The 14022-nt window shown below is 41.2% G+C and overlaps 1 protein-coding gene across 5 annotated transcripts in view; it reads left to right on the plus strand.

The window, feature by feature from the left end:
* SHANK2 (SH3 and multiple ankyrin repeat domains 2) overlaps positions 1-14022 on the plus strand; it is an 811137-nt gene that overhangs the window by 751667 nt on the left and 45448 nt on the right. For all 5 annotated transcript variants that reach the window (XM_060263196.1, XM_060263197.1, XM_060263199.1 and 2 more), the window contains one exon: positions 4546-4676. In XM_060263196.1, coding sequence (XP_060119179.1) covers positions 4546-4676 — 131 coding nt within the window. The remainder of the gene's footprint in view (positions 1-4545; positions 4677-14022) is intronic.

A 14022-nucleotide genomic window follows, 5' to 3' on the forward strand; every position in this document is an offset into this window, starting at 1 on the left:
TCATAGATGATTTGTGCACTGACAGTGTATGAACTTCTCTCCCTTTAGGCCACCTCATTTACAGGTGCTGGAGTGGTCAGGGTAGAATCATGGTGAGCACAGCACACAAGGCAGATGAACAGTCACTATGGGAAACAATCATTACTGTTGTTACTGCCTCTTTGTGAGATTAAACAAGCATTTATATGCATGCAAGGAGTACAGATTGGTATCCCAGATTGTTCAGATATCCTGGGCTATATCCAGCCATACAATTAAGAAAAGTGTCCTTTAGTTTTCTCAAGAGAGGGAGGTGATTTCTGCTGAATCCTTCTCCTGCTGCAGCCTGCTGATCTTCCTAAAAAAAAAAAAATTCTGAAGTTCAGCAGACCCATCAAGAATACATAGTGATCTGCAGAGGAAAAGAAACATTGGCTGAAATTGCTACTCCTCTGAAAAAAACAAAGGTTTAAGTTTTCTTAATGTGGTTGGATACAGGCCTTGTTTTCAGTAACCAAGAAGACAGTGGGTGCTGCCCTGTTTGACTTCCCAGTTCTTCTATAAGCTAACTCTCCTAAAGAGTCAGGAAATCATATTTATCAAACCCAAATCTAAATCTAAGTTTGCAGATATAGCTAAACTGTCTCTGAACAGTCTTTTTTTTCTTCTCCCCACCTACTTTGAGATTGAAGGTGGTCAAAATAGGAGCAGGAAGCATTTTGCTGCAGTACAAACCAGTCATAATGTGCTCCTCAGTGAAAGATTTGCTTGTGGCTGCTTTTTGCTAAATGACTGAGCTAATGATGAAATGCAGCTGGTGTGGGCTAACCCCTGATGCAGGCACTTTGCAGGCGCAATTTGTGGTTGAAATATGTGTCCTTAGACAAACTAGAGCTAGATGAACTCTTACTAAGAATACTTTCCATGGGTGTGCTGTCTTGACCATATCTTCAAATACACCCTGTCAGGTGTATCTTTTTTGCCCCTGTGTCCCAGTTGCGCCCCATCTGTGCCTGTTTTATTTTTGTTTGTTTGTTTGTTCATTTGTTTAACATGTTACAGATACCTTTTATAAATAAATACATTTCAAATTCAAGCATGTAAGAGTCATTCTCGCTGCTGCTGCAATAAAACAAACATTTGTACAAAATTACATAGTATTAAAAGATGGAAATGTCAACTAGCAAGCCTGACAAACAAGTCCAGTTTGACAGCTTTTGTTAAGGTTACTACATAGTTTTCAGACTCCCACACAGACACAAGTTGCACAGCTCTTTGAAAATTAGCCCTAAAATCTTACTTTGTATATGTTTAAAAAGGGGACAAGATAGAATTCAGTAAAAAGGTTAAAGGTCTTTTCAGCCCAGCTCTGCAATATGATGAAAATGTATTTATTTGTATTATATCATTCTAAAAATGAGGTGGAACTGGAGGGGGGGCATATTAAGAATTTGGCAAATACTGCAGGACTTAAAAAAATGCTGCTACAATATTTAATTATTCTCCAGTGACTTTATACATAATATAACAATTACTGGAAATACTGGATTTGTTTTCTAAACTTACTTTATTGGGATTTTAATGCATCCCATTTTATTGCATCTGTATGCTGATAGGCAAACCTATAGGTAGGCACATAGCAATACAGTGAGAAGTGTTGTCAGAATTTCTTCTCAGTGAGGTGCCCCTTCATTCTAACATGTGAAGCCTAATTACCATCTCCCTGTCCATATAATCTCTGATTGGAAAGAGACACAATACCCACTGTTGGAATGGGGGGAACTATAGGGTCAGGAAAAATAAGGAACTAACAGCAATAAGATTATATGATCAAACTATATTTTTGCCCATAAATGGCTATATGATATTAATATCAGATTTTCTTAGGACAGACTTGCAAACTGATATTGCAGTCAGATCCAGTGCTGGGATCAGACTTTCAGTAGCATCTTGCAAGATCAGCAGTTGAAGATATGCATGGTTTTTACCATCTTCTAAGTGAATATGTCCATGCTTTTTCAAGTGTCTGTCAAAGCCTCATCATTATTTCCCTGTAATCTTCATTGTCTGACTAGATATATAGTCATGTGTGATTGTTTAGTTATAAAGGTGATGAGGTTTTTTGTGTGTGAAATTTTACATTATTTATAGACATTAAGTAACAAGTACTTTCATGTTCAAAATCTTTTCACAAGTGAACCTAAAAAGTTTTTGTGTGATCATTCACAGGGCTGAAGAGGCTTAAAATGAAAGCTTCTGCTGGTAGATACACCAGCATATCCAAGAGTCAAATATGTAATCAGTAGGATGTATGTTTTGCTGCACATCAGAAAGTTTGAGTCATAGTTCGAAAAACAGTTTGGATTATCTCTAAACTGAATGTTATGTCAAATTTCCTATTTTTAAAGGCAAGCTAGTAAAATAAACAATACTGATGTTAAGTAGGCAGCCAGTCTGTTACATTGTTCAGTTCAATGGCATCATCAGTTTATCTTCAGCTTTCCCAATAACAGAGAATGTCTTTCCCATGGCAGTTATGTTTTTCTTTAGAGAAATGTGGTTCCTCTTCTTTAACCATTCCAGTGTATTTTGTATGGGTATGAAGGCTCTGATGCATGCACAGAACTCTACCCAGCCACAAGATCTTCCCAATTCACTTCAGTAGTTGAGGTATCCCTGTGCCATGCATGCATGAATATGCCGTCTGCTGAAGTGAACTGGGAAGCTCACACATACAGGAGCTCCTTATTTAATCTGCAGCATATATGAGGCTCTGGACTGGGATGCATCTCTGCATTTAACTAGATGTACTACTTAGGAATCCATTTCCCTCTATCCTTTCCATTTCAAACCAAACTCTTAGGGGCTGAATATGGTGTTCACCAGTGAGGAACTGAGAACAGATCTCTATTTCTGATACTCTGCATGGGTGAAAATACCTATACAAATTGGAACAGCTGTGTGTAGTTGGTAATTAATTAACTAGTTTTTCTTTCTTCCTAAAGCATTTTTACAGTGTGGATATTTTGTACTTAATTCCAAGAAAAATAATTGGGAATATATGATGTCTTTAAGACTCCAGTTGCTGAATACAAAGAAAAAAAGGATACTGGCAGGCTATGGCATTTTTCCAGATATTAGACAACTTTTATATATTCCTATGTGCTATGTATGCAAAGTCCTATAGTTAGGAAAAATGTTTTGTTTAATTTTAATATATAGATATTTTTAAAGCAGCAACAGTAGTACATATAACTAGTCTGATTTAATGGTCTAAAAGTGGATATTGAAAGCATGGCAAGGACAGAATGAATTACTGTTCATCAGAGTTCAGTGCAAAGGTTGAATTGATGTGATCTTAGATTAACAGAGTGTTTTATTTTGAACAGTAATAGAAAGGGAGCAGTCATGCATGCTGTAATCAGCCTAGTTGTATAATCTAGTTATAGTCTAATTCTTTGTTCTGAAAGTCTTCTTGCGTCTTAAAAATGTATCCGTTTCATTTATTTTGGTTTGTGGTTGCAGTTAGGGTGTCCCACATTGCACCTATTGGATCACACTTTCCCTAAACTGAAACAGTCATACATGAAATGTATGTTGCTGGCCTCTATTTTGCCTCATAATTTAAAACTGAGGGCCTGTTATCTCCACAGTGTTGACCATGGTGAGCTGTTTTCCTTTCTGCAGCCTACATCAATTTGCCTACTTTTGCCCACAGTGAAGTGGTCATACTCTGACTTTTACCATGATCACAGAATGCTGTTTGGAATCCATTACCCAATACACCTTTTGAAGATTTGCTGCACACCATAACACAATGAAATCCCATGATCAAAGTCTTTTATGACCAATTCCTCCAAGGCTAAATGCAGGGAAACTCTAACTGGCTGAAAGAAAATTCTTCATGGTCATGAGAATCAGACCTGATATTCTAATTACCAGGCATATGAGGGAGTTCTATTGGAGAGGTTAATTTTGCCTCCTTAGGCCTAAATAAAATGCAGTTAACGTTCAGAAGTCTGTACAAATACTAAATTATGAAGCACTCGTATATTTTTAAGCTTCAAAAAAGTGCGGTTTTAGCAAAGCTAGGTTGTTTGTCTAATAAGTTGACAGCAGGAAAGAGTTCAAAATAATTAACAGCATAAAGAGCACTCAAAACCATTCCTGTTGTTGTCTAAAATATCACTACAGTTCTGGTGATTACTGTATGGAAGAGTGCTCTGCAGATATACTATTTCTAAAGGTCTTCTTTCCGTTTCTATATAGATATTTTCCCTTCACATTTTGAAGGTTTGAAGAAGAGGATTGTTTTTCGAGTCACACTAAGTAAACATTAAATGCATGCAGGCTCAAAACTAAAGCATGCATGCTATGCAGCAGCAATAAAAGTGTTCGGCTTGCACGACTTACGATGCTCAAGCATTGCCTTGTTAAAATGCCAAAAAACCCTTTTTCTTTGCATCTTTTTTAAAAAGTTAAATTCTTTATTTAACATAGCAACATTTAGATTTTCAGTTTCGGGGGCAAATTAGATTTATTTTAGCAAATATTTCTCTGTTGCAGATAAAGTGGATGAAATAGTACCAGTTTCCAAGCCATCCAGAATTCCAGACAATGCAGCTATGGATTCAAGAGTGGCAACCATTAAACAGCGACCTTCTAGTAGATGCTTTCCCTCTGCTACAGATATGAATGTGAGTACAATACCTTGTTAATTAAAGAACTCTTCTAATTATTTTTATACAGGCTTTTTTATTTTTCAGAAATATTAAAGGTACAGAAGTGAAAAATGCACATAAAAAACGAAATCACAATTTTAAGGTGTAACAAGATTTCAACATTTATAAAAACAGGAAAGGAAAGAAACAGTATAGCATAGAAGATACAAATAATATAATACTAAACTGAAATATAAAACACATTTTTGGCCTCCTAAATTCAGCATCTTACATTCTAACTGTGATGACATCAATATTTAATTAAAAGCTGGATTGTTCTATAAAACTTAATAATATAGTAATAATGTAAAGATATATGAAATATTAATTCCTTAATTTTTTTTTGTAATTTATGTAATTAATCTTGTGATCACAGCGTATTCATGCATTTTATGCTTCCAAAGGTTTGGGTTGTCTTCCAGTTTCCATTTGGTTGGCAGTGCTACTCGTACTGCAGTTAATATATATCTAAACAGTTCCTGTATAGTTGTTTCAGTATTATCTGGTAGAATTCCCAATAGCATAGTCTCTGGTTTCATGGCAAATTTAATATTCAAAATTTTCTGGATTTCAGCATATGTTTCTTTCCAAAATTTTCTCATCTTTTACAAGGCCACCACATATGATAAAAAGTGCCATCCACTTCTTTACATTTCCAGCACACCCCTTTATCATTTTATCCATTTTAACATAAGAACATAAGAGAAGCCATGTTAGATCAGGCCAATGGCCCATCCAGTCCAACACTCTGTGTCACACAGTGGCAAAAAAATTTATACATATATATATATATATATATATATATATATATATATATATATATATATACACACACACACACACACATATACATATATATAAACACACACACACACACACTGTGGCTAATAGCCAGTGATGGACCTCTGCTCCATATTTTTATCTAAACCCCTCTTTAAGGTGGCTATGCTTGTGGCCGCCACCACCTCCTGTGGCAGTGAATTCCACATGTTAATCACCCTTTGGGTGAAGAAGTACTTCCTTTTATCCGTTTTAACCTGTCTGATCAGCAATTTCATGGAATGTCCACAAGTTCTTGTATTGTGAGAAAGGGAGAAAAGAACTTCTTTCTCTACTTTCTCCATCCCATGCATTATCTTGTAAACCTCTCTCATGTCACCCCGCAGTCGACGTTTCTCCAAGCTAAAGAGTCCCAAGCGTTTCAACCTTTCTTCATAGGGAAAGTGTTCCAGTTCCATTCTAGTTGCCCTTTTCTGGACTTTCTCCAATGCTATAATATGCTTTTTGAGGTGCGGCGACCAGAACTGCACACAGTACTCCAAATGAGACCACACCATCAATTTATACAGGGGCATTATGATACTGGCTGATTTGTTTTCAATTCCCTTCCTAATAATTCCCAGCATGGCATTGGCCTTTTTTATTGCAAACGCACACTGTCTTGACATTTTCAGTGAGTTATCTACCACGACCCCAAGATCTCTCTCTTGGTCAGTCTCTGTCAGTTCACACCCCATCAACTTGTATTTGTAGCTGGGATTCTTGGCCCCAATGTGCATTACTTTGCACTTGGCCACATTGAACCGCATCTGCCACGTTGACGCCCACTCACCCAGCCTCAACAGATCCCTTTGGAGTTCCTCACAATCCTCTCTGGTTCTCACCACCCCGAACAATTTAGTGTCATCCGCAAACTTGGCCACTTCACTGCTCACTCCCAACTCTAAATCATTTATGAACAAGTTAAAGAGCATGGAACCCAGTACCAAGCCCTGCGGCATCCCACTGCTTACCGTCCTCCACTACGAAGACTGCCCATTTATACTCACTCTCTGATTCCTATTACTCAGACAGTTTTTGATCCACAAGAGGACCTGTCCTTTTACTCCATGACTCAAGCTTTCTAAGGAGCCTTTGATGAGGAACTTTATCAAAAGCTTTCTGGAAGTCAAGGTAACCAATATCTGTCGGGTCTCCTTTGTCCACATGTTTGTTCACCCCCTCAAAAAAATGCAACAGGTTAGTGAGGCAAGATCTTCCCTTACAGAACCCATGCTGAGTCTTCCTCAATAACCCGTGTTCAACAATGTCCCTACTCATTCTGTCCTTGATAATGCTTTCTACCAACTTTCCCGGTATTGAAGTCAGACTGACTGGCCTGTAATTTCCCGGATCTCCTCTGGAACCCTTTTTAAAGATGGGGGTGACATTTGCTACCTTCCAGTCCTCAGGAACAGAGGCAGATTTCAATGAAAGATTACAGATTTTTGTTAGAAGATCCACAAGTTCAACTTTGAGTTCTTTCAGAACTCTCGGATGTATGCCATCCGGACCCGGTGACTTATTAGTTTTTAATTTGTCTATCAGTTGTAGGACCTCCTCTTTTGTCACCTCAATCTGACTCAGGTCTTACAACACCCCTTCCAAAATTAGTGGTTCTGGGGTGGGCAAACACTTCTCATCTTCCATAGTGAAGACGGAGGCAAAAAATGCATTCAGCTTCTCAGCCATTTCCCTATCCTCCTTCAATAATCCTTTTACCCCATGGTCATCCAAGGGCCCCACTGCCTCCCTGGCTGGTTTCCTACTTCTAATATATTTGAAGAAATTTTTATTGTTGGTCTTTATGTTTTTTGCAATATGCTCCTCATAGTCCCTTTTTGCCTGTCTGATCACAGTCTTGCATTTGATTTGCCACAGCCTGTGTTCCCTTTTACTAATCTGACTTGGACTGGTTTTCCACTGCTTAAAGGAGTCCTTCTTACCTTTTAAAGCTTCCATTACTTTGTTTGTTAACCATGCAGGCCTTTTCTTATGCCTGTTTGTGCCTTTCCTAACTTGTGGTATGTATTTTATCTGAGCTTCTAGGATTATAGTTTTAAATCGTCTCCAAGCTTCCCCAAGGATTTTAACCATATTTACCTTTCCTTTCAGTTTCCTCCTCACATGCCTTCTCATCTCAGTGTATTTACCCCTTTTAAAGTTAAACGTGGTTGTGGCAGTCTTTTTGGGCAACTCCCTATTTATACAAACGGTGAAATCAATAACATTATGGTCACTGCTCCCAAGCGGTGCAATCACTTTTACATCTCTCACCAAGTCTTGGGCATTATTAGGAACAAATCCAGGATCGCCCCACCCCTGGTAGGATCTGAGACCATCTGCTCCATAGCACAGTCATTGAGAGCATCAAGAAACTCAATCTCTTTCTCTCGACCAGAACACATATTGAGCCAATCAACCTGCGGGTAGTTAAAATCACCTATTACAACACAGTTTTTACATTTAGCCGCTATCTTTAAGCCTTCCATCATATTATAAACGTCCTCTCTTTTGATTTGGTGGGCGATAACAAACTCCCATAGTTAAATTTCCTTTTAGGCCCTCTATTTCAACCCAAAGCATTTCTAAAAGGGAATCTAATTCTCTGACCTCAGTCTTACTGGACCGTATATCCTCTCTGACATACAGAGCCACCCCACCTCCAACCCTTCCCTCCCTATCCTTCCGATATAACTTATATCCAGGAATCACCGTGTCCCACTGATTCTCCTCATTCCAGCAAGTTTCTGAAATTCCCACAATGTCTATGTTTTCTCCCAACACTAAGCATTCCAATTCACCAATTTTACCTCGAACACTTCTAGCATTTGCATACAAACATCTATAATTTCCCAGACAAGCTAGGCCCGCCACCTTCCTCCTGCCACCTCGAGACTCTGGCAAACAGTCCATACTGTTTGTCACCATCACAGTAGACAACTCTGGTCCGTTACCTGGTAGAAAAATAGCAGCCAACCCTTCATCTCTTTGAGATGAGTCCTCCCGAACCAGAGACATTTCATCTCCTGTCGGCTTTCCCCCAAGATTTAGTTTAAAAACTGCTCTGCCACCTTTTTGATTTTAAGCACCAGCAGCCTGGTTCCATCCGGGGACGTGGAGACCGTCTCTTTTGTACAGCTCCCGCTTGTTCCAGAAAGCATCCCAGTGCCTAACAAACTTAAACCCTTCCTCCTTAGACCATCGTCTCATCCACACATTGAGACTTCTAATGTGTGCCTGTCTCTCCTGCCCTGCACGTGGAACAGGTAGCACTTCTGAGAAGGCTACCTTGGAGCTCCTGGCCTTAAGTCTCCCACCTAGCAGCCTAAATTTTTCCTCCAGGACATCACGACTGCATTTCCCCACATTGTTGGTGCCAACATGCACCACGACCACAGACTCCTCCCCAGCACTGTCTATCAGCCTATCTACTACACGCGTAATGTCCGCTACCTTCGCACCAGGCAGGCAAGTCACCATTCGGTCAGTACGCGGTTTCGCCACCCAGCTGACTACTTGCCTAAGGATCGAATCACCAACTACCAAAAAAACCCCTCTCCCCCCGCCCAGGGATGGTTCCTTGGCGTGAAAGAATTCCCGCTCACCAACCAAAGAAGAGGTCCTTCTGAGGGCGCATTCCCCTTATCCTCAGCACGATGCCCTGTTCCCTCTCGACCCTCACACTCTCTGGCAGCAACGGGGCTGCTATGTTCAGAGCGGGGCTCATCTAATACGCCCCCGAGAGTCTTTCCCAACTGACTGTCTCTGCCTCTCCAGGAGCTCCTTGCATTGAGCACACACCCAAGACTTCTGTCCTTTGGGCAGATAGTTGTACATGTGACACTCAGTGCAAAACACTGGAAAGCCCCCAACCCCCTGCTGGCATTCTATCTTCATTATATATATATATATATATATATATATATATATATATATATATATATATATATATATATATATATATATATATATATATATATATATATAAAATATACAGTCCTCTTTAAATGCTGTTTGTTTAAGTGGCTCCCCTTCTGGAGGGTCAACTTACCTTATTGGGAGAACAAGGAAATCAGGGAGATCTGGGTTCCTGGTCCTTAGGGAGTCCCCAGGTGAAGAGCCTCAGGCCAAGAGCCCTTTAGCTCTCGCCTTTCGGCTCGCGCCAAAAGCTCGCACCTTTGGCAAGGCGCAGCTTAAAATGCAAAGAGGGTGGAGCAGAGGCACTCCTCAGCAATCAGCAGCAATCACTCTAAATCACTCTCAATCTCTTTCTCCTTTAGCCCACTCCACCAAACAAAGAGCAAACAAAGACCAAACAAACAGCAGTTCCCCAGCTATCACACCTCAGAATTTTTGGCAGCCCCACAAACCTCAGAATGAAGTCTTTCAAAACTCAGAAATTCTCAGCAACTTCTCCAGCTGTCTCAGATATCAGAGCTGCTCTGCTCTGTTCTGCTCCTCTCAGACCTCTGTGAGATATCTTTCAATATCTTTCAGTCTGATGTACCATCAAAAAAGCATCTTATACTAATTTTATACCAGTTTCCTTTTAGAGTTTGACTTGCTGTAAACTTTATATCTTTCATCCATAAGGCCCTAAGTGTAAGGAAGAAAATGCTCATTCTGCCAACTCTCCTGTGCTAAAAAGCTGCTGGCTTAGGCTCTGCACTAGAGATGGGCAAGAACTAAAGTATAAAGCAAAATTTGTGCCAAATCAAGCCAGTTTGTGCTTTAGGAATGAAGTGTTCGAGAAAACATGTCTCCCCCCATGATGCGCCCATGAATCTCGCTGAAGTTCATGAGGTTTGTGCTGACAACAAAGGCATTTAAATACCTTTGGAGCTTACTTCCAAGTCCACCAGCCCAAGCAGAAGTGAGCTCTGAAAGCTGTTAAATGCCATCAGAGCCCACCAGCAGCCCATGGCCTGACCTAAGTGTGCTTAGGCTGCCCAACCAGAAGTGACCTCCAAAGGCATTTAAATGCCTCCAGACCCCAACTCTGGGTTGGGCTGACCTAACTGAACTCCAAGAGTGAGCTTTATAGGCCTTTGGAGCTCATGGTTGAGTCAGGCCACCTGACTCAACTGAACTCTGAGAGTGAGTGCTGAAGGTATTTATAGGCCTTCAGAGCCCACTTATGGGTGGTGTGATGAACTGCAAGCCTGTGCATGAGAAAGGGGCAGTGCATATGATGAAATTCTCAGTGAGTTACAGGTCATGGAACTCACTGTGATTGGACAACTGCTTCTAATAGTCAAACTGTGGCAGTTGGGAGTCAGAGAAGCATTGGAGAGAGGAGTTCAGTTGAAGAGGGTCTGCAGGAGAGAGTGGTGGCTCTTGTGAGGCCCTAGAGCATGTGACAGTGTGTCACAGAAGCAGAGTCAGTTTCAGGGTGAATGTTATGTAGCTCTGAATACTGGAAACTCTGGTGGGAGACTGATCCCTGAAATTAAGGGCAGTCTCTGATTGTGTTCCAAAAAAAAAAGACATACCGTATTTGTTGGCGTATAAGATGACTTTTTTGCCCTGAAAAACATGCCTCCAAGTGTGGGGGGGGTCATCTTATATGCCAGGTGCACTTCAGTTGGGATAGACATAGCTGCCCATAGTGGCCTTCCGGTGCTCGCCCGGTGCCCATAGTGGCCTCCCGATGCCTGCCCACCTTATTCTACATACCGTCCAGTATCGCGCGGTATCCAGCGCAGCAAGTCATCAGCGTGGCTGCGGCGAGCATAAGCAGCGAGACAGGGGTGCCAGCCTTTTTGGCGTGACCGGCCCGTTCTGCTCGGCGGGAAGCAGCGGCGCTCCAGCCCGCCCCTTGTCTAAGCAGAGCTCGCACATGCGCACTTGCGCACTAGTGCCGGTCATAGGGAGATGCAGGGGTGGGCCGGAGGCACTGCGGTCACGCTGCGGCCGTACAATGGTGACAATGACAGGTACTGTAATGGCACTAATACTAATGGCACTCATGTAATACCGGTAACAATTATAGCACAGGGGGTCAGGTCATAATATACAGCATGTCACTTGGTATTAATATATGGTACGGTACTATAATACTGGTACTATCCATAATATAGATTCAAGGGCGGACCATACTGCTGCTAGTGACATGGAGACAGGGAGACAGGGAGGGCAGACAGGGAGCAGAGACCAATCCAATCAGGCTTTGTATACAGCCAACAGCCAACCACAGTACTGCACCATTGTACAGTACAGTACAGCATAGAAAATGTCCAGCAGTCAAACCCCTATAAACCCTATCATGGCACCAGCAAAAAGAAAGAAATATGATGCAAGTTTTAAACTTAAAGTTGTAAACTTTGCCATGGAACATAATAATTGTGTTGCTGCAAGACAATATGGAGTAACAGAAAAGATGGTTCGGGACTGGAAATCAAATGAAAAAGCATTAAAGAGTATGCCAAGGGGTAAGTGTGCATTAAGAAGAGGCACCCCACACTGGCCAGAAGTCGAAAAACATGTAGCAGACATGGTGGCTCAGCATCGCCAAAACGATTATGTGGTGACACGAAATACAATATGCTTGTTTGCACTTCAGTGGGCCAAATCTAACCCAGATTACAGCAACAATTTTAAGGCCACTATATCCTGGTGTAGTAGATTCATAGCAAGGCATGATCTGGTACTAAGGCAAAAGACAAAAATTGCCCAAAAATTACCTGCAGATCTGGATAACAAAGTGGATAGTTTCCATCAATACATAATACAACAGCATACTAAATATGGCTATGTGTTAAGTAATATTGGAAATATGGATGAAACTCCAATGAATTTTGATATGATTGGAAATAAAACTGTCCATCAAAAAGGTGAAAAAACTATTTTGATAAAAACAACAGGACATGAGAAGTCAAGTTTTACAGTGGTACTAGCATGCACAGCTGATGGCAACAAACTGAAACCTATGATTATTTTTAAAAGGAAAACAATGCCAAAACTCAAGTTCCCTGCTGGTTGTTTTGTGCACGTGCATGAAAAAGGCTGGATGGATGAGGAGGGTATGAAACTATGGCTGGATAATGTATGGAGCAGACGACCAGGTGGTCTACTTCAAAAACATAGTCTACTTGTGTGGGATATGTTCAGGGCTCATTCAACTCCCACCACCAAGGAAAGGCTTGCGAGAATAAAAACAGATGCAGCAGTTATTCCTGCAGGATTGACATCATCGGTACAGCCCCTGGATGTGTGCCTAAACAAGCCGTTTAAAGATCGCATTTGAGAACAGTGGAATGAATGGATGGTTAGCGGCGAAAAGTCATACACAAAAGGAGGAAACATGCGTGCTCCACAGTTGGATGTTTTGTGCCAATTTGTCATAAAAGCCTGGAATGATATTGATGCACAAACAGTAATCAAGTCTTTCAAGAAGTGTGGCATATCAAATTCATTAGATGGTATGGAGGACGAGTACTTGTGGCAAGATGAAGAGGAAGCTGAAGCTGAGGCCACATCATCTGACACGGAATTAGATCCATACGATGACTGCCTTGCAACTGTATCCCAAGATGTCATTGATGAACTTTTAATATCAGATGACGAACAGGAGTTTGAAGGCTTTCAAAGGGAAACTGTCACGCCAGCAAACTTGCTAGGGACTTGCCCGGCACTTGCTCTCTCCCTCTATTTGTTATCTTCCTTCTATCATTGACAGTTCCAGTTTGGTTAACAGCTTAGAAAACAAACAGCATGGCAGCTCCCATAGGTTTATTTTTCCATTCAGCTTTAGTGAATTAGCCTTTGGCATTTACTATTGGCTGGTATAATACAGGATGGGGAGGGGTCTTAGCCACCCTCACACTATTTATGAACATTCCTTTGGGCGCTCAGCAAGGTCTGACGAAGGGGGCGTGTCCCCAGAAACATGTTACCTATCCCGTGGTTTTGCTGATACAGTGTTGATACTCTTGATGTGCCTGTCATACCCCTATGTTTGTGAATATCATTTTATCTCTGATTTACGGATCTATTAAAAAGGTTTTACACGAGGAGATGGCGCCCGCTGTTTTTCTTCTTGTCTTCTACAGTGTGTTGCCAGAGTCCCTCTGGGTTGTGGGCTGCCTGCCTGTGTTCCTGAGAAGCATCTACCCGTCCATAGGGTCAACTTGGAGTGTTGCTTGCGCTGAGGAGGAGAGGAGTGTGTTGTCTTTAGTGAATTACGTTTAATAAACTTGCACTGTTTTATGTTTACTGTACATGTTTGATAACATACAGCCTTGTGACAGTTTTCCTGCATGTCATAAGCATTTGAATATAAATTAACATGTTGAATCTGATGTTCTTTTACCTTTTATTTGGTATGTGGAAGGTGTGCGGAAGAGGGGGTAGTCTTATACGGCGAGTATATAACAAACTCTATATTTTGAGTGGAAATGTTGGGGGGTCATCTTATACGCCCAGTCGTCTTATACGCCGGCAAATACGGTACATCTTGAGAGGGACAACGGTTCCTGTATTAAGCCTAGTATCCCAAGGG

This window comes from Heteronotia binoei, chromosome 21 (assembly GCF_032191835.1).
Source record: "Heteronotia binoei isolate CCM8104 ecotype False Entrance Well chromosome 21, APGP_CSIRO_Hbin_v1, whole genome shotgun sequence".
NCBI classification, from domain to species: Eukaryota; Metazoa; Chordata; class Lepidosauria; order Squamata; family Gekkonidae; genus Heteronotia; species Heteronotia binoei.